Source organism: Canis aureus, chromosome 27, assembly GCF_053574225.1.
Source record: "Canis aureus isolate CA01 chromosome 27, VMU_Caureus_v.1.0, whole genome shotgun sequence".
NCBI lineage: Eukaryota > Metazoa > Chordata > Mammalia > Carnivora > Canidae > Canis > Canis aureus.
Genome location: NC_135637.1, coordinates 10,549,572 through 10,571,421, shown reverse-complemented (window position 1 = coordinate 10,571,421; position 21,850 = coordinate 10,549,572). Strand labels below are relative to the sequence as shown.

General features: G+C 41.3%; 1 protein-coding gene across 16 annotated transcripts in view; it reads right to left on the bottom strand.

Annotated features, from left to right (window-relative positions):
• Positions 1–21,850, bottom strand: part of CLIP1 (CAP-Gly domain containing linker protein 1) — a 123,546-nt gene that overhangs the window by 77,660 nt on the left and 24,036 nt on the right. For 14 of the 16 annotated variants that reach the window (XR_013366470.1, XM_077875445.1, XM_077875452.1 and 11 more), the window contains exons 2-3: positions 9,641–9,835; positions 6,812–7,383 (exon numbers count right to left, since the gene is read on the bottom strand). Coding sequence is in view for 15 of the 16 variants with exons in the window: in XM_077875445.1 (XP_077731571.1) it covers positions 6,812–7,383; positions 9,641–9,725 (657 nt within the window). In the remaining variant the exon portion in view is untranslated. Of the gene's footprint in view, positions 1–6,811; positions 7,384–9,640; positions 9,836–13,338; positions 13,431–20,428; positions 20,572–21,850 lie in introns of all 16 variants that reach the window. The other 2 variants (XM_077875446.1, XM_077875448.1) reach the window with 2 other exon arrangements.

The window sequence follows — 21,850 nt, the reverse complement described above, 5'->3', positions numbered from 1 at the left end:
AGAGATATCAGCTTTGATATCTGTAAGGTATCTTACATTTGCAAAAAGAACCTACCTACACTAATTAGCCAGGCCCAGGGACCGCTCCTGGAGAAAACTCTCCAGGAGCAAAAACAAAACCACTGCTGCAGACACAGAGGGCACCACCACGGGTGTTATGCAGGACTAGCATAAGCAGATCTACATTTTAGATGCACCACTCTATGAGAGTGTGGAGAACAGACCTGGGGAGAGACAGGCTAGTAGCATGGACAGCAGTGTGGCAGCAGTATGACGACGGTCCAGGCAACGGTGATGTGACCTACTTGAGCCTGTGTAGGACAACAGGGCTGGAGAGAGGAAAGGGGAAGCTGGAACAAGACATGAAATCTGTCGGGCGGATAGATAGTATTATGCATTCCTAGGCCTCAGAAGTAAAAGCACACTTATTCTACCCCCTCAAAACTGCGAGCAGTGAACAGGAAGAGGGGCGTTTGCACCCACCATGAGCACTAAAATGGGACCTGGCCCACCCTGGCTCTGCAAAAAAGGGAGCAGCAGCTGGAACCAGCTTCTTCCAGGTTCTCTGCATTTCCCCAAGAAGAATCTATCATGCTGGAAAAAATCTCCATATTCAGACCAGGTCTCCAAAAAGAATTTTTTTTTTTTAAGATTTTATTTATTTATTCATGAGAGAGAGAGAGAGGCAGAGAGAGAGGCAGAGGGAAAAGCAGGCTCCCTGCAGGGAGCCTGATGCCGGACTCGATTCCAGGATCCCGGGATCACAACCTGACCCAAAGGCAGACACTCAACCACTCAGCCACCCATGTGCCCCTTCATAAAGAATTTTTAACATAATGTGAACATCTAGAGTCTTCTCAACTTTGGAGTATACAAAATAACAGATCTTTCTGCTAACAGCTACTGTCTCCTCAATCAAGGTACAGAGAGGTCATAGTAAAGAATAGTTTCCCCAGAGCACAGGAACCCGACCAGGCAGATGACAAACAAATGTCCCACGAAAGGGTGATGTCACAACCAGACTTGTAGATTTGGGGGTTCTCAGTCACTGGTAAGAGGACTGAGAAAAACAGAAGAAACCAACTTATTAAAAAGGGCATATTTAGGGACGCCTGGGTGGCTCAGTGGTTGAGTGTCTGCCTTTGGCTCAGGTTGTGATCCTGGGGTCCTGGGATCGAGTCCCGCATTGGGCTCCCTGTGGGGAGCCTGCTTCTCCCTCTGCCTATCTCCCTGCCTCTCTCTATGTATCTCTCATAGGGATCCCTGGGTGGCGCAGCAGTTTGGCGCCTGCCTTTGGCCCAGGGCGCGATCCTGGAGACCCGGGATCGAATCCCACGTCGGGCTCCCGGTGCATGGAGCCTGCTTCTCCCTCTGCCTGTGTCTCTGCCTCTCTCTCTCTCACTGTGTGCCTATCATAAATAAATAAAAAAAAAAAATTAAAAAAAAAATAAAATAAAATAAATGTTTATATATTCCTCTATGCAAACATTTCTGGGGAAAACAATGGAAACAATCTAACGTGTATAATTAAACTAAGTGCAGTACTTCCAAAGAGTGTGATACCAAACAGTAACTTATTATTTTAAATAGGGTTGTATTACCAGCAAAGAAATGTCTCAAACCTACAGAAGTATATTGTGAAGAGGTGTTTACACAATATGACCCTACTATGAGTGTGTTTTAAATTAATAAGTTAGAGATAAATCTCATAAACCTAACAATGAACAAATCAAGGAAGACACATGAAGGAAGTATATATACTGGACGAACTACAGTTATTTAAGGTTCAAGCACACACAATAATAAATAAATAAATAAATAAATAAATAAAATAAAATAAAATAAAATAAAATAAAATAAAATAAAATAAAATAAAATAAAATAAAATAAAATAAAATAAAATAAAAAAGGTTCAAGCACACACAAAATAAATCTTACGAATAAAGGTATTTTTTAATTCTCAGGAAGACTTTTCTTCTTTCACAGTATCCAAAAGACCTACAGATCTACACTAAGATTCTTTGTGTTAAGAGCTCTGGGAGCAGCTCGTAAGAAAATAAAGCTTGTCATTTTAAAAATAAAATGCTAGGGGCACCTGGGAGGCTCAGTCAGTTAAGTTTCTGCCTTTGGCTCAGGTCATGATCCCAGGGTCCTGCTCCGCAGGGAGTCTGCTTTTCCATCACCCTCCGTCCCTTCCCCTGGTTTGTGCTCTAGTTCTCTCAAATAAATAAAATATTTAAAAAAAATAAAAACCTGGGCAGCCCCAGTGGCTCAGTGGTTTAGTGCCGCCTTCAGCCCAGGGCATGATCCCGGAGCCCCAGGATCGAGTCCCACGTCGGGTTCCCTGCAGGGAGCCTGCTTCTCCCTCTGCCTATGTCTCTGCCTCTCTTTCTCTCTGTGTCTCTCATGAATAAATAAATTGAATATTTTTTAAATAAAATAAAATAAAAATAAAAACCAAAAGAATAATAATAAAAATGCTGAAAAGTCTTCTTCTCATATACATCATAAGCTAAGAACTCAGCATAGAACATAGTCTCAGACATGGAGCCAACCATGTTGAAACCCAACAGCTGGAATTGGTCACCTTTCTCAAGAATCTGAAAGCACCTCCCTGAAATATCAAAAATACCCAACACAGCAAGACTATCTCAAAACATTCAGCGTGGGGGATCCCTGGATAGCTCAGTTGTTTGGCGCCTGCCTTTGGCCCAGGGCATGATCCTGGAGTCCCGAGATCAAGTCCCGCATCAGGCTCCCTGCATGGAGCCTGCTTCTGCCTCTGCCTGTGTCTCTGCCCCTCTCTCTCTGTCTCTCTCATGAATAAATAAATAAAATCTTTAAAAAAACAAAACAAAAACAAAACACCTCTGTTCAAAAAAAAAAAAAGAAAAAATTCAGTGCAATTAGCTACCCCAGAGGTTCCCAGTCTACGAGTTATGTGCCTCTCAAGAGTCCGGCAAACCACTGCATAAAGCAATCTTCAGTGAGATCTGCTGAGCCATCCAGGGATCCCAACAGCATTTTTCTTTAATTAGGAAAATCATAAATCAAACATGTTAGATGTCTAAACCTAATTTCCAAATAAATAAATAAATAAATAAAATAAACCTAATTTCCTAATAAATTAATCTTGAAGTAAAAATGTTTCATATTTCTAAATCAAAGATTTTTTCTATTAAAGCAGTATGTTAAAGAGAAAAAACCAGGAACTGGGACAAGAGGACACACTGGTACATGTACACATTTATCACACACCTATATAATCTGAGGTAAATTATATTTCTTCTCAGTATTATAAGCAAAAAAGAGGTGAAAAAAAATGTGGTGATCTCAAAAGATTCTTTCCAGCTCTACAATGCTGTGGTTCCGGGCACCTGGGTAGCTCAGTGGTTGAACGTCCGCCTTCGGCTCAGGTTGTTATCCTGGGATTGAGTTCCACATCAGCCTCCCTGTGGGGAGCCTGCTCCTCCCTCTGCCTATGTCTCTGCCTCTCTCATGAATAAATAAAATCTGTTTTTAAAATAAAATAAATAATAAAATGCTGTGGTTCTAAGGTACTCCTTAATCTCTCCTAGAAATACTAACCAAAGGCAGTAAATAATTTTACTGCTTCCAATAACACACTCGTCAGACTTCAGATTCTCAGAGATTCAAATGAAATTCTGTTCCAAATATGCTAGGTTTGAACATATCATTAAAATTTTCCTAGAAATACACCATTCAAACCTCTACAACCCAACCAACATCTGCAGATTCTCCTTCTCCCTTCCTACAAAAATGGAGGAAGTCTTCCTCTCTTAATCAAAGGCCAATTGATCCCCTCTGTGTGTGAGCTTGGGGTATCATCTTTTTCCAGGAACCTCAGTCCATTCCTAATTCCCTCTCTCTTCTGTGTCTTTAACCTGTCCTTCAGTTCTAGCTCAGTTTAGGTAGGATATAAATATTCCAGACCCTGCCATTTTTTAAAAAAGAAAATAAAGATTCTTCCCGAGACCCAACACTCCTCCAGCATCAGGCTGACCTCTATGCTCTCCTTCAACTTCCAATCTCTTCAAAGAATGGCCACCTCCGACCTGTTCTTATCTACCTCCAATCCACGCTCTACAAAGCAGCCAGAGTGGTCTTCCCAAACTACAAATCCAACATTACTCTTGTTCTTAATGAGAACACAGGCTGTCCTCATAGGTGCCATGTCACTTGGCCCTGCGGACCCCACTTCGTAACCAGTCTCATCTCCTGCCACACACTCACTGCATCTGGGGAAGGACACTGGTCTGTTCCTCAAATATGCCAACTCCTTTCCATCTCAGGGAGTCTGCCTTCCCTCAGCTAGAAGCCTCCCTCTCCCCACCACCACTTCCTTCTGCCAAGCCAATTCCTATACTTCAGGTTCACTTTAATCATGACAGCCTTCTGCAAGCCTTTGGTCTTAAGTTAAACCAAGCTGATCTTGTCATTTCAGCTGTCTTAGCAGCCAGGCGGTATACTGTTGGACCAATACTTCAATCAGCTAGTTCTCACACTGGCTGATGGAAAGGGACAGCTTCTTGTTTTAAAAGTGCCACATGCTTTCTCAAATGGGAAAGAAGTTGTTTACAGATAAGCACTTAAGATGGCACTGCATACAACTTATAATCTAATCTACAAAGCAGTCCTGTGCTGAGGTAATAGGTTTCTGATTTAAACAAAGCTTACCAGGTAAGCCTTAAAAATGTTTATGCACTTTAACCTAGTAATTCCACCTCTGTGAATTTATTCTATAAAAGTAAGGTATATACACAGAAAAAAATTTTAGAGGCATTCATGGCAGCAATATCTATACAGCAAAGAAGAAAAACAAGTAAGCATCAGAACTCTTGGGTTTCCAGGTTTTGAGTTCGAGTCCCACAATGGGTATAGAGGTTACTTAAAAAATTTTTAAAAATCTTTAAAAAAAAAAGCATCAAAAAGCCTTTGTTGCCACAAAAGAGCAGCTGTCCCAAATATAAAATTGGTACAGCAAGTGAACATCAGCTAAACAAACGAGATATAGGTTTATCTGCATCACATGAAAATGCAGTCTTAAGAATGCTTTAAGTTCTGGTGTATCAACCTTTGAAATTCATGATAATTGTAACTGAAGAGGGAACCTACTGACCTTGAGCCTAAGGGATCCAGAAGGAAGCCCTTAAAGCCAGGAGGTATTACCAAGCCCCCACAGGTATGTGAGACCTCCTGGATTCATGGAGGTGCTATGGGCCTGGGAGGCAGAAGTCCTGAGTTCTAACTCTAAAATCTGCTGAGAACTCACTATGTGATTAGGTAGTCACACCTCATTTCTCTGGGCTTAAGCTTCCTTATCTGTAAGACAATAAAATCACAAAAAACACTTCCAATTTTACAATTATACTGTCAATCATCAGCTCTCCACAACAGGCACTGAGGTTAAAAAACAAAAACAAAAAAAAACGCTGAAATTGCAAGTCCACCTCAATTTGGGTTGGGAGCCCCTGGACTAGTAGATCCCAGTTTTCTAAGCCTCCATCTCATCAGTTCCATGGGGCTACTCCAGAGCACTGTGGAAAACATAACATGAGACACACAGTACACAAACGGCTAACAGCTAACACTTCTTGTCCTCCCGTGGCATCACTGGAAGCTGCCAAGCCTGGTGGAATTTTACAGCTGCTGAACAAATACAAGGAAAGGCAGAGCACAGGGTCAGAGATTGCTGACCAACTTCATGCCCTAAACTGAACTGGTTCAAGTGTGGGAGGAGTGAAATAGTAAAGCTTTAAATTTCCATCAGTGAGAAGAAGAGCTACCATTGTTTAAGGGTTCACTGTATCCCAGGCACTGCTAAGAATGCTATATGCATTATCTAATTTAATCCTTTCAATGATGCTAGGAGGTGAGTACTATTATCGCCTCATTCTTACAGATGCAAACCTTGGACGTTAAAAAACTTGTTGAGGTCACAAAGGCAGAGATGGGGCTCAGCTTGTGTTTTTAGCACTGCACACTGGCCTCTTGTTTAAAATCAAGAACAAGTTGGGACACCTGAGTGGCTCAGTCAGTTAAGCGTCTGCCTTCGGCTCAAATAATAATTTCAGGGTCCTGGGATTGAGCCCCACATCAGGCTCCCTGCTCAGTGGGGAGTCTGATTCTCCCTCTCCCTCTGCTCCTCCCCCACCACTCCCCACTCATGCTCATTTGCTCTAATTAATAAATAATCTTTAAAAAAATAAGACAAAGAACAAATCACTGGCATAAGTTCAGAGATTCTAGAATGTACAGCATAAACCTTATATGTTGTATTTCTAGCTTATTACTAAATAAATACTACTGTACATTCCCTTCCTCTTCCTAAACCTAAACCTGATCATATCAAAGGCACAGAAGTTCTGAAATAACATCCTGTGATGTCTGAGTTTTTCAAGACACCTAAGGAAGTAGGACCTTATATATACCCACACATCATCCTTACAGCAAAAATTACAAACCAGGGTGGGGAAAACTTTTATAAACGTTGGTCCAAGTCCAATTCTAAGCTTGTTCTGTCAAGTAATAGTTACAAGAAATAAACTCAATATTCCTTTGGCTAAACCGGTAGATAAAATCAGAACCAACCACTGCAAACGTACGCTCCTACTTCACTCAGAGCCAGTTTCTAATTTGTTCCCTTCGTATATAAACTGAACACTAGAAAAGTGGACTCACTTCTCTATAAATGAGTGGTCCCTCCACAGAACATACTCTGAGCCTGGATGTGTGCATTTCAACCATTCATCAATTCAACGCAATGACCTCAGAGGGTTTCTGGACTCACCAGTACTCTGTCCCCAATTTTGAGCTCTCTTTCTCCTTTCTTGATTGAACCAGCCTCAGAGAGGTTGGAGATAGATTCACTGGCAGTTTTTGTAAGGTTGCTGATCTGAGATGTCGTTGACGGTTCCTTTGCTGTAGGCTGGGATGATTTATGGGGGATATTCGAAGGGGCTCCTGGGGAGGAGGTCATCATGCTAGCTGCAGAGGTGGACAGAGGTGAAGTCGCTCTGGAAGCAGGCGTTGTCTGTAGGCCATTAGCTTCATCTTCCACCTGCACCTTCCTTGTCAACTTCGAAGGGCGGGTGAATATGCCCTTTAGAGGTTCACACTGAAAATACCGAACTCCTGCCACAGAACCATCATTCTTACCTATGGGTTCATCTAAAACAATCCCGGCCCACTGGCCTGGTGCAAACTGGGTTTCTCCCAGAAACTGGATGAATCCAGGCTTATTCCCATTCACCCAAACTCTCTCCCCAACTCGAAAGTCATCCACAAATTCCTCTTGTGCCTCCGATGATGGTGTGCCTGATGCCTTCTCACTGGATGTTGTTCTTTCTACTGGAGCAACAACTGCAAACAGAAGAAAGGATCAGAAAAGGCTCATATTCAAGTAGACAACTCCTAACTTAATGGAAAAATTGGTGAAACTCCACAGCAACAGGAGCAGTTACAGCTCTTTTAAGTTTTTCTGTTCATCTGTCCTTCTGTCTTTTTTTTTTTCCTTTTTAAAGCAAGGAGGCAAAAAATCCTTGACCCATCGGGGTACCTGGCTGGCTCAGTTGGAAGAGCATACAACTCTTGATCTCAGGTCATGAATTCAAGTCCATGTTAGGTATAGAGATCATTTAAATCAATAAAACTTAAAAAATAACAAAAACAAAAACAACTTGACCCATAACTACCATTCTCAATGCTGTCAAAACTCAGTGAGTGGTGGGCTTTAATCCTTATTGACAATTAAAAATGGAAAAGGTCATAGCAAGGAGGGGGAGAAGTCCCTTTTCCAGAGCTCATAGCACAGGTCTGATTTCATTCTTTCCTCTACCCCTTGCCCTGCACATCATGAGTAAACACCCATTCGGATCCCCGGAGACGAGCTCTATTCCCACATGTGAGTAGTCAGGGAGGGATGACAGGTCGAGGACCTTGGAACCAGAGATTCACAGTCAGGCTTAAAGGAGGAGAAGATTCAGTGCCACAGCCCTGTCATCTCACTCCAAGACCACCAAATAAACCCTAATTATTTGTTGGCACAGAAGAAATCACAGCAAGGGGAAAAAGTACCTGGCCAAATTCCCTGTTAAGGCAAGATGACTTTACTCAATTTCAAGCATTCATTCAACAAGTATTTATTAAATATTTGGTATGAACTGGCAAAGAAAGCCCACATTCTTAAGCACTCTACCATTTAGTAGGCATATTGTGGTCTTAATATTTTACATGACCCCTCTGAGTTTAATTTCTTCTTAAGAATAAGGGGATAGGGATCCCTGGGTGGCGCAGTGGTTTGGCGCCTGCCTTTGGCCCAGGGCACGATCCTGGAGACCCGGGATCGAGTCCCACGTCGGGCTCCCAGTGCATGGAGCCTGCTTCTCCCTCTGCCTATGTCTCTGCCTCTCTCTCTCTCTGTGACTATCATAAATAATAAATAAAAATTAAAAAAAAAAAAGAATAAGGGGATAGTTGTATCTATCTCTCATTTCAGTAAATGAAATAATGTATTTATTCATGCTCGCCCTTTCTATGAGTGTCTACCACTCCAGCACTAGTCCCAGGCATTGTTCTCACTAGGGAACAAAGCAAGACAGCATAGTACATGCCCCTTTAGAGCCCAGAGCCTAGAGGTGGGGACACAGTCAGGAGACACACCAGGTAATTTCAGGTGATATAAGTGCTACCGAGGAGACAGTGCCCTTAGGCAGAGCAGTCACAGGAAGGCCTCCTAGAGGAGGTAACATCTGCCCTGAGGCCTGAACAGAAAGGGTGAACCACACGTAGACAGGGAAACAGAGTGGTCTTGCAGGCAGGCCTACAGGGGGTGCTAAACATCCCTTTCCCCTACACAGAAGAGGAGACTGTGGTGTTTCGATTTGTGGAGGGTTTTTGTTTTTTTGTTTTTTAGAAGATAATAAACCTTCTCAAATCAAACAGATAATCTGCCAAAGGCAAGTCAGCTCAGTCAGTTTTTTAGAATCTATTCCAGCTTTGTACATGAACAATTCTTTCTGACAAGGCACTGAAAGGACAAGTTTCTGAAAAACAATCTTCATAAAAGTACAAAAATGGGCAATGATTTCCTTTTAAGCATCTAAGTTTTAGTGTCTAAACTGCTTTACTCAGGCAGCCCGGGTGGCTCAGCGGTTTAACGCCGCCTTCAGCCCAGGCCCTGATCCTGGAGACCCGGGATAGAGTCCCATGTCGAGCTCCTTGCATGGAGCCTGCTTCTCCCTCTGCCTGTGTCTCTGCCTCTCTCTCTCTCTCTATCATGAATAAATAAATAAATAAATCTTTAAAAAAAAAAAAAAAAAGAGCAAGTGAGAGAGAGCAAGCAGGGCGACGGGCATGAGGAGGGAGAGAGACAAGCAGACTCCTGATGAGCATGAAGCCCAATAGACACCGGGCTTGATCTCAAGACCCTGAGATCACAACTTAAGCTGAAACCAAGAGTCAGATGTCTAATCAACTGGGCCACCCAGGTGCCCCCAAAATTCCATGTCTTTTAATTAAAACTTCCTCAAATATTTTAAAAAATATCAAGTTTCTTAAGGCTGTCTTTTTAAATTTTTCAAATAGGGTTCTAGTTTAGATATAAATCATAGAGCCTTACCAGCAGCAGGTGTCTTCAAGGCTGTGCTTCCAGGCTTAAGGATCTTGGTAGGGGCCTTAAGCCCACTCGGTTTTAGCATACTCATTGTCCTTAGTATGTTGGAGCTGTTTTTCCTTTGCCTGTTGCCACTATCTTGCCCCAACCATTGATACAACTGTGGGTGTTTCTATGGTGAAGTCAGTCTCTGGGTTAAATCTGCAAGAGAAAAATATAAACAGAATTTAGAATCTAGGGGAGGAAGAAAGAAATGACACCTATTATTAAAGCAGCTTTCACAAGCTAAACTTTTCCTTATACATGATGACAAACTGTCTCCACACTGAACCTAGGCACATGAGAACCTCACATGATAACATGATAGATAAAAACACGAAGATGCTGCTGAGATGGATCTAGATGCAATTTACTACCCTAAAAACAAGCAGTTGAACCTATCAATACATTCACTTCTCTTTACCTAATACACCAGCTCAGGACAGTGTCTAAAATCCACACAGTCCATATAAGGAAGTTCTGAAAAAATGTACACCAAACTCAATGGCAGGAGAACAGACAGAGCTTTCAGTTTTTACTTCATTCATTTCTATATTGCTGAAGTTTTATGACCACAAGCCTGCATTAAATGCTTTTTTAGGGATCCCTGGGTGGCACAGCGGTTTAGCGCCTGCCTTTGGCCCAGGGCGCGATCCTGGAGACCCGGGATCGAATCCCACGTCGGGCTCCCGGTGCATGGAGCCTGCTCCTCCCTCTGCCTGTGTCTCTGCCTCTCTCTCTCTCTGTGACTATCATAAATAAATAAAAATTAAAAAAAATAAAAAATAAATGTTTTATGTTCACAGAATTATGCAATGCTCAATATAAAATAATTTATATGGGCAGCCCCGGTGGCTCAGCGGTTTAGCGCCACCTTCAGCCCAGGGCCTGATCCTGGAGCCCCGGATTGAGTCCCACATCAGGCTCCCTACATGGAACCTGCTTCTCCCTCTGCCTGCCTCTCTCTCTCTCTCTCATAAATAAATAAAATCTTTAAAAAGAAAAATATATAAAATAATTTATATGTGGGATGAGATAAAGGTTCAAACTCTGTAAAAAGCTGTATCTGGGAAGTGCCATAGGAAAATTTTTTGTTGTTATTCTGTCCACAGAAACACAATATACTTCTGATTTACTCAAGACCAGGTATAAATCTACAACTTTGGCACTCAGGCAAAATAGGATCTTGTCTTATTCTCTTTAAGAAGAAGAAAAAGACGCTTGATGTAATGAGCACTGGGTTATTATTTGCAACTGATGAATCATTAAATTCTACCTCTGAAATTATTTTTAAAAATTAAAAACAGGGATCCCTGGGTGGCGCAGCAGTTTAGCGCCTGCCTTTGGCCCAGGGCGCGATCCTGGAGACCCGGGATCGAATCCCACGTCGGGCTCCCGGTGCATGGAGCCTGCTTCTCCCTCTGCCTGTGTCTCTGCCTCTCTCTCTCTCTCTCTGTGACTACCATAAATAAATAAATAAATAAAAATTAAAAACAAAAAGAGGACGAGAAAGACTGGGATTTTGGAATATGGGAAAAGATTTCCAGACGTTATACTTAAAAACAGAATAATTCAATCAAAGAGAAAAATGCTACTTTTGATTCTAATGATTGTGTTATTACACTTTGCTGGTAGAGCTTGGATGATGAGGCACCAATGTCACACTGCCATCCTGTCTTACAAGAAAAGACAAGGATAAGCAAAAAATCTGGCCAGGGATAACAGAGGAGGTGGTTATGGCCCCATGAAGTGGGATTAATGGTGCTAACTGCCCCCACCCCCAAAGATATATCCATCCAGAACCTATAAATGTGACCTTATTTAGAAAAAGAGTCTTTGCAGGTGTAATTCAGTTAAGGATCTTGAGATGAGATCATCTGGAATACCTGGGTGGGTCCTAGACCCAGTGACAGGTGTTCTTATTAGAGAAAAAGAACACACCAAGGAGGCACGAGAAGATGGAGGCAGAGACTGCAGTGATGTGTCCCAAGCCAAGGACGGCTGACAGCCACAAAGAGCTTGGGGACAGGCATGAGATGAATGCTCCCTCAGAGCCTCTAGTACATAACCAACTCTGCCGACACACTGCTTTTGGACTTCTGGCATCCAGAACTGTGAGAGAACACATTTCTGTTCTAAGCCTCCCAGTTTGTGCTTATTTGTTATGGTGGCCTAGGAAACTAACAGCCACACTAGTTTTTCCTTCTTTCTTTTCTTTTCTTTCCTTCCTTTTTCTTCTTTTTCTTCCTTTCTTTCTTCTTTCTTTCTTTTTTTGATTTATTTTTATTTACTTATGATAGAGAGAGAGAGAAAGGCAGAGACACAGGCAGAGGAGAGGGAGAAGCAGGCTCCATGCTGGGAGCCCGACGCAGGACTCGATCTCAGGACTCCAGGACCACGCCCTGGGCCAAAGGCAGGCGCGAAACCGCTGAGCCACCCAGGGATCCCCACGCTAGTTTTTCTATTCAGAGATAATTCAGAGTGAACAGAAATCATAATAAGACAGCTCCCTCATTAAGCTCCATTTGCAAATGCTTTTTAAAAGGGTTCAAAATGGTACAAGGTGTTTTTAAAAATGTCAAAGGTAAGTTATGCAGTTTTCAGAAGACTGATTAACAGAGAAAGAACTGCTGTTCCCTGGAAGGCAGTGACTGCCAATCCTATTAATACAAAATTCCCAGGCTCCTTTCCATCACCACTATCATCATCCCCACCATGATAGTGACAGTGGGTGTGGGAATCTGTGTGCAGGTTGATTCAGGGTCAGGTCTGAAGGCACGAGCTTTACTGTAAGGACCTCAGTGTACACAGCCTGTTAAGATACAAGTAGATTCACTGACTCTTGCTACTGCCTTAGACGGGAGGGAAGGGCTGAGCCCCTCTAACCTCATCTGAGAAAGACTATTTACATATCCAGAGAATTTGAGAAGGATGAAGGATAGGCGAAGGGCAGAAGCTGCTGTGGGGCCTCATTATATCGTGCCTACTCTTCACCCTGGTCCAACTTCATAAGGTCAGGTAGGCAAGAACAGAACAGAGGACAACGGGCCTGGGGAAGCAATGATGATGGTAAGAAAAGAGGATGATGTGCTCCTTAAAAAAATTCACTCAGGTAGAACAGTGAATTCTAGGGCTCTGGTCAAGCACTCCTTCCTAAAGAAAGATTGTGAAAACCACCACAATCAGCAACTCAAAGCCTCAGCCAATTTCAAATTTTGCAGCTCAGTACCCTGAGCTCACAAAAATACAACCATCTAAAAGCTCAGCCTAAGGAACAGTGCATGTGGTTACTAGGAACCTAAGAAGAGCTATAAACCCAAAGTCTAGGACTTTCTGGTCTAACGTGAATGCTTCTGTCTCTTGGTCCATCCAAGTCATTTGAATCCCAAAGCAGGGAACTGTGACCAAGATATAACAAAGGGGATACCTGGGTGGCTCAGCAGATGAGCATCTACCTTACCTTCGGCTCAGGGCATGATCCTGGAGTTCCAGGATGGATTCCCACATCAGATTCCCCATGGGCAGCCTGCCTCTCCCTCTGCCTATGTCTCTGCCTCTCTCTGTCTCTCATGAATAAATAAAATCTTTTAAAAAAATAAAATAAATTTTTAAAAGATAACAAAGAAAAGTCTAGTCTTTCTCAATAAAAGAATTAGGAGCACTACCAGCAATGGTGGGTTTTTTAATCTTCCAATTCAAATTTCTTCTTCATGTATTATTCACGAATGGCATGTCAGGCTTGCTTTAAAAAATCAATCTGCCAAAAAACAAAAGTTTGAAGTCTTGGTCATGACACCCACAAATTGTAATGACCCAGAAGCAACATCTCTGCATGATGTTTCAAGGACAGTGAATGTCACCTTAAAACTAATCAATTCCAAAACACATGAAAAAGGAAAAAATCAAGGGTTCTTGTCTAATATGCTGAGCATAGTGGAATTTCTGATGTTTATGCTTACTGAATCTCAAGAGTTTTGAACCTAACAGAAGACAAACCACCCACTTCCTCTACCCTCCCAACATTTAAGGACCACGATACACAGGTTATAATCCACAAATAGTTTTTTATGCATATTATCCCATTTGAGGCTTAAAATTCTGTGGCTCAGCTACTATTATCCTTTCTTAATAAATAACGCCTCAGAAATTAAAAGATGTATTTCCTCATTTATTAATGACCTGCTGCCTGAAGTCACTTGGCTAAGCATCAGATATGTATGCGAAAAGCAGGCCTGATTCCAGAGTCCAGGTTCTTTCCACTAAACCTAACATTCAAACTTAGGAGGGACTGCACACCACAATTAAAAGCACTAGGACTCATCTTACAAAAATGACCTACATGTGTTCAGTACCAAGAATATCCAAAGCACAAAGATAAAACTGTATTATCTGCATCTCAAAATAACTGTGAAGGTAGGTGAACTGTCATCATGCCCATTCACGGTCAAAGAAAATGGAGGTCTGAGTAGAAGTAGCTTTCTCAAGGTCACTCAAAGAAGTAGTGGCACTTTGGAGCACCTAGGTGGCTCAGTCAGTTAAGCATCTGACTCCTGATATCAGCTCAGGTCATGATCTCAGGGTCATGAGATCGAGCCCCATAGTGGGCTCCTTGCTGAGCACGAAACCTGCTTATGATTCTCTCCCTCTGTATTGTGTATGTATACACACACCCACACTGACTTCATATATATATTTTAACATTTAAAAAGTGAAAATACACCAAAATGAAGAAAGGTAATTAGGAATTGCCAAACTAGGGATCCCTGGGTGGCGCAGCGGTTTGGTGCCTGCCTTTGGCCCAGGGCGCGATCCTGGAGACCCGGGATCGAATCCCACGTCAGGCTCCCGGTGCATGGAGCCTGCTTCTCCCTCTGCCTGTGTCTCTGCCTCTCTCTCTCTCTGTAACTATCATAAATAAATAAAAATTAAAAAAAAAAAAAAAAGGAATTGCCAAACTAAAAGAAGTATAATCCAGGAAGTCCAGAAAAAGAGTTTAAAAGAAAATGTCTATTTTACAGACACTGGAAAAGGGCTCTCTGGAAAATAAGCAAGGGTAGTCTATGGAGGATGCATCAAGATTGCAAAAACTGCATGAAAACTGGAACTAAAGACGTTTCAGACAAGGTTCCAAAATCCCATGCTGATTAAGGTTTGGGTTTCCAGCAGTGACCAAAGGGAATGGTGTCTTTTGGAATTTATCTCACTATAAATATACAAAGTTATATTTTATAAACTATCATCTCTAAATTTATTATGATTCAAGAGTCTAGCCTATGAGTAAATGGATTTTAAAAAATGAGTTTCTAAATGAGTGGGAAATATCAGAAAGGGAGACAGAACATGAGAGACTCCTAACTCCGGGAAACTAACAAGGGGTGGTGGAAAGGGAGGTGGGTAGGGGGTGGGGGTAACTGGGTGACAGGCACTGAGGGGGGCACTTGATGGGATGAGCACTGGATGTTATGCTATATGTTGGCAAATTGAACTCCAATAAAAAAATTTTAAAAATTAAAAAAATTAAAAATGAGTTTCTGAGCTTATAGAGCAGAGGGTAAGCTCACCAACGTAGGAGTGACAGAGCTCTGCCATCCTACCAACTCCGACTTTGGTTACTGGGATACCATGGTTCTCAGAGTGTGGTCCATGCACTTCCAGGGCACCTAGGGACCCTTTTACAGAAACAAAACTATTTTCACGGTATTGCTAAGACATTTTTTGCCTTTTCCACCTCGTTGATGTTTACACTGATGGTGCAAGAGCCCTGGTTGGCAGACTGCAGGCACTGCATCGGGGCAATGGGAACACACCACACATTCTTCCCTGCGTGCTCTGCCATAGGTACATGCATAATGTACATAATAATGTACATAATAATGTGAAGCACTTGATGTAGCAGAAAACCAAATCATTAAGTTTCAACCTTTAAATATGTGGGGGTTTTTTAAGATTTTTTTTTTTTTTTATTTGACAGGCAGAGTGAGTGGGAGGGAGAGGGAGAGAGAATCTGAAGCTGACTCCACTGAGTACAGAGCCTGCTTTGGGGCTCGATTTCATGACCCTGAGATCAGGACCTGAGACCAAACTAAGAGTCAGATACTCAATTGACTGAGCCACCCACCAGGTACCCAAAATATGAGCCTTTTCAATACTCTTCAACAAATTGGCAAGCACACATGAAGCACTTCTGCTGAGCACCACTGCACCATGTCTCAAAGAAAAACGTGTGCAAAAAAAAAAAGAAAAAGAAAAACGTGTGCAAAGGGCAGACTTAATAACCACTTTTTTCATGGAACGTCAATTTTATTTGAAAAAAATGACTGATAAATTATGATTACTCAGGCTTGAATGTCTGGCAGATATTTTCTTGAAAATGAACTACGTGACCCTGTCACTTCAAAGGAAACAACTATTTGTTGACAATGAGAGAGTTTAAGCATTCAAGAGAAATTTAGAATTTTGGAAAACATACCCTCCACTATGAGCTTGACAGCTTCCTAATACTAAAGACTTTTCTGATGAGATCAACAGTATTAACAAATGTAATTTTTTTATATTATATAATGAAATGTGTCATTAATGGAAATGTGCCACTTGGTGAATCAATATTTTTCAACCTACAATGCAAAATGTTACAACAAAGTCATCAAAGTACAAAGTAGACCAATGGATTTCTATATAACAATAAAAGTTCAAAAAAAAAAGTTCAGTTTCAGATGTCACTTTTATGAAACTACAACCTACCAAATTTTGGGAGTAGTATCAAAGAAGAAAATCCATAATTATCTGAACATGCTCTTAAAATCTTTTTTCCCTTCCTCTTCATCTGTGTGAGGCCAATTTTCTTCATGACCTCAATCAAACAACTTCTCACTACAGATCAAATGCAGTAGCAGCTGCCTTCTATTAAGCCTATCTTCTATTAAAGACAGATTTGCAAAAACAAACACAATGTCCTCTCGTTATTTTAGAGAAACAGTTACTCATTAAAAATTGATGTAATGTGTAATAGGTTTATTATAATTTGATGAATTAATATTTTCAGCTTTAATTTCTAATATGGTAAACATTAATAGATAAAAACCTAAGAAAAACTCAATTTTTAAGAATGTGAAAGGGTCCTGTGGAAAAAAGTGTGAGAACTGCTGCGATGTTTATTTTTACTTTACATTTAGAGTTGCAAAGGCTGAAAACCCCCATTCCCCAAGGGCTTCTGGAAGCATGTGCTTCTGATTCAGATATTTACAGATGAGGGTGCCAAGTTAGCAAATACAGCATTTACTACTGTATTTCCACTGGCACGGCGCCGTGCTGGGGGGCTGGGTGAAATAACTGACAACCTGTGGGAAGACAAGAAGTATGAACATAAACCAAAAAGAACACACATTTGGGGTATTTATACACGTAAATCAGGCATTTCTCTATAGCAGTTATCAGATGGACTGTACTCTAAATCAGTAGTTCTCAAAATGTTCATCAGCGCCACCTGGGAACTTAGAAATGCGTGTTTAGGGGCACCTGGGTGGCTCAGTGGTTGAGTGTCTGCCTTCGGCTCAGGTCATGATTCTGGGGTCAAGTTCCGCATCAGGCTCCCTGGGGGGACCCTGCTTCTCGAACCTCTGCCTACATTTCTGTGCCTCTCATGAATAGATAAATAAAATTAAAAAAAGAAAAAGAAATGTGTGTTTATGGGGGCCCCTGCCCAGACTTACTGAAACTAACGGGATAGGCCGATATTTTAGCCCTTCTAGTGATTCTTTTTTTTTTTTTTTTTAATTTTAATTTTTATTTTTTTAATTTATTTTTTATTGGTGTTCAATTTACTAACATACAGAATAATACCCAGTGCCCGTCACCCATTCACTCCCACCCCCCGCCCTCCTCCCCTTCTACCACCCCTAGTTCGTTTCCCAGACCTTCTAGTGATTCTGATTCAATAAGAACCATTCACTGCTGAATGATAAGAAAAGTCATCTTAAATTTATTTTCTCAATTACATGCACATGAACCATTCAGGTGTCCGAGTCCCCAAATACCACTACAGAGGCCTTGGCACTTCAGTCCCCTACGCTGTTGTTTTGGGCAGTTTGCTCCACCCTGCATGCCCTTTCCAAGTCTAGTTATCTCCATCTGCTCAAGCCTTACTCGAGGGTAAACTTAGGCATTCAACTGCCCCACAAAACCTTCTCCCAAGTTCACCAGTAAAATTATGCCCATCCTGCAATTACCTATAGTACTGAGTCTGTACGTACCTCTTCCTAGCACCTGGCACAGAGTTGTGTGTGGAGTCTATACATTCCAGCAAACTCTATAAGCACCTTGTAGTCATTGTTATATTATTCTCCATAGCACTTTATAAACAATGCTTGTTCAATAAAATGAATGAGGAAAAGTCTCAATTGTTTAAATGACTCTGCAAACCAGATAGGGTGTATCAGTATTTTAAAAAGTCATACTTGTTCTTCTCCCTCTGCCTGTGTCTCTGCCTCTCTCTCTCTCTGTGTGACTATCATAAATAAATAAAAAAAATTTAAAAAGTCATACTTGAATGAATGAATGAATAAATAAATAATCATACTTGGGGGCACCCAACTGGCTCAGTTGGAAGAGCACATGACTCTTGATCTCAGGGTCATGAGTTCAAGCCCCACACTGGGTGTGGAGATTACTTAAAGTTATACCTGGTGCTTGCTACAGGTCACTGAAAAATACATGATCTAGACGTAAGCTCAAGAAATTTATAATGTAGCTAGGAAGAAAAGACTCACATATATATAAAAAATAACTAAGAATACAATATAATGTACAAGAAATACCAAGCCGTATGATGTTCCTAAAAGTATGTTTTTAGAAGATGGGAAGGTAAAATGGATTAAAGCAGAATGAAAAGGCTCCATGGTGAGACAGGATTTCGGCGAGGGCTCAAAGGAAAGTAATAGTGTTGTACAGGTGTTGGCAGTCAGGATTTTCACAAAGTAAGACTCTGGAGAAGGAGATGAAGGAGGAGGAAAGGCATAAAGCATGTGAATAAGACAGTGAGGAGCCTGATTTGACTAACATCAGAAGATTCTTGCAAGAAATCAAGGGAGACAAATGCCTTAGAGTTCAATCTAAGAAATTTACTATGATCAGCTTTTATTTTTTTATTTTAAAAGATTTATTTATTTATGATAGAGAGAGAGAGAGGCAGAGACACAGGAGGAGGGAGAAGCAGACTCCATGCCAGGAGCCCGACGTGGGACTCGATCCCGGGACCCCAGGACCGCGCCCTGGGCCAAAGGCAGGCACTAAACCGCTGAGCCACCCAGGGATCCCCTATGATCAGCTTTTACTTGCCTTTCACTTCAAGTGAAAAGCCTCCTTTACTTCAAGAGTCTAGTGGTAGGAAATGAAAGATCTCTGGAGTTTCCTGTTAAGCCCGGAATTTATGTCAGTTGTTCATCTGTTATCTTAACCTGGCTACTACTGTCAAGCAAAAATTTAAACCAAGGGTTGGCAGTATGCCAAGTCTTCACCAACTCCAACTGTGGGTCCAAGTAACAGATGGGGACTGCCAGGGCAGGTCTTAAGTTTCAGGAAAGAACCATGAGCATCTGAAGTAAGTAATCAAAATGGAAATACAAAGGAAGATTCTCATCTCAAATCCTTCAGATAACACCTTAGCAAGGATAAATTTGGAGAGGCTATTAAAGATTAGATACCACCAAACACAAATGACAAATTCCAGCCTTCTCTACCACTTTGCACATGGGGGGTGCAGGGGAGACCAGATATCCCATGACCTACTCTGCCTTGACAATATGAACATTTATGAAGGGAAACTCACTAACACAGAGTCAGGAAAGCTGTACCAGTCAAGAATTGTCAAGGACAGACCTCAAAAGAAGTGTCAAAAGGAAAGAATCATCAATTAGACGCCCCCAGTGGTTGAGCGTCTGCCTTTGGCTCAAGGCATGATCTCCAGGTCCTAGGACTGAGTCCCACCATCGGGTTCCTCTCGGGGAGCCTGCTTCTCCCTCTGCCTATGTCTCTGCCTCTCTGTGTCTCTCATGAATAAATAAAATCTTAAAAAAAAAATTAGGGGCAGCCCCAGTGGCACAGTGGTTTAGCGCTGCCTGCAGCCTGGGGTGTGATCCTGGAGACCCAAATCAAGTCCCATGTCGGGCTCACTGTATGGAGCCTGCTTCTCCCTCTGCCTGCGTCTCTGCCTCTGTGTGTGTTTTTATTTTTAAAAAAATAAAAATTAAAAAATATAAATATAAATAAATAAATAAATAAAAATACTACCCTTCCCAACTTCCTTCTCCATAAAATAAAGTGCTTCTCCTTTGTTGGACTAGCCTGTGGTTTTTGCTATGGCTTGTTTGTTCCATACTGCAGTTATCTGCTATTCCCAAATCTTTTTTTTTTTTTTTTTTAAGATTTTATTTATTCATGAGGCAGAAAGCAGCAGGTTCCCTGAGGGGAGCCTGAGGCAGGACTTGATCCTAGGACCCCGGAATCATGCCCTGAGCCGAAGGCAGATGCTCAACCACTGAGCCAGCCAGGTAGCCCCCCAAATAAAATCATTTTTGCTGGTAAAATAAATTTTATTTTTAAGATTTTTATAGTATCTTATCATCAATTGCTCATACCAGCCTCTGAGTCATACTGAAAGCTAAATATTCTAGACCTGCACTATCCAGTACAGTAGTCACCAGCAACATGTGCTGCTTCAACTTTAAATTCTTTTAAAATGAAATGAAAATTCAGAGGCACCTGGGTGGCTCAGTTGGTTAAGCATCTCACTCTTGGTTTCAGGTCAAGTGAAGCTCAGCTGGAATCTGCTTAAGATCTTCTCCTTCTCCTTCTCCCCAGACTCCATGCACACACATGCATGTGTGAGTTCTCTAAGAATAAATCTTTAAAATGAAATAAAAATTCAGCTCCTCAGTCACATCAGCCCCATTTCAAGTGCTCAATAACCACAGTGCCACATATAAAACAATCTCTATCACCACAAAAAGTTCTACTGGACAGCACTATTCTAGAACCTCCTCCATCCAGGGAGGATCTGCTTGCCAAATGCCATCTCCTGAGGAAATTTTAAGGTTTTCTGAATTATACTGCTTTAGTCAAAATATTTTTTACTCCTCTTTTAGAATAACTTCAGAGATAAAGTTGTACTTCATTGATGACCCAAAGTGGTGGTGGCCATCTCAATCTCTCAAACGTTTTCATTAGACTTGGCCCTTAAACACTACTGCCTGTTTCCAAAATTTGAATTAAAAAAAAAAATTTTTTTTGAATTAAAAAAAAAAAAGACAACCTTAAAATATAATGTGCAACCACTAACATAGCAAAAACCTATCCAAGGCACATACATAATTCTCAAAGTTCTAAGAATTACTAATGGTTCTATCACTGTAATAAACGTTTCCCTAGATGACAGAACCTATGTTCAGATATATTTTTTCATTTATTTTTAAGAAACAGTCACATTTTTTATTCTAAATTTCCAAACTATAATATTGCAACATAGACTACACACTAACCCCAAGAATTCTATATTTACATCACTGACTGACACCATAGTGCTAATATTTTTTCAAGCCAAGAACCATTTGTTGTTGTTGGGGGAAAGGGAGAGAGACAATTTTCTCCATGCCTACTGCAGAGCCCAATGCGGGGCTCAATCTCACAGCCCCGAGATCATGACCTGAGCCAAAGGCAGATGCTTAACCAACTGAGCCTCCCAGATGCCCCAAGCCAAGAACCATTTGTAGAATGTTTATCTCTAGAACTCACTTCTGAATAGTCAAAAATAGCTACTATTTTGCTTGTACATTCTCAAATGGGAAATGCAGAGAGGGAGATCTTCTAAGCACCAACTCCATACCAGACAGAAGGACTCCGGAATATATAGGTGGTTCAGCTGCACAATCCCTTCCAATTCTCTTCCTTTTCATTACAAGGTATACATTTCACCTAACAGGAAGCTTTGTTGCTGAACATCAACACTAGAGGAACAGAGGTTCTGGTTCTGTGTTTTGTTTTGGTTTTTTTCCTATGTAACCTATTGGTTTAAGAGACAAAAAAAAGCCAGGCCTCAAGCAAAAATTTTGAAGCAGATTAATATCCTAGTTTGTGATTAAACTCTGAAATCTGACCTAAATAAATTTTTAAAGGGCAAGATATTTA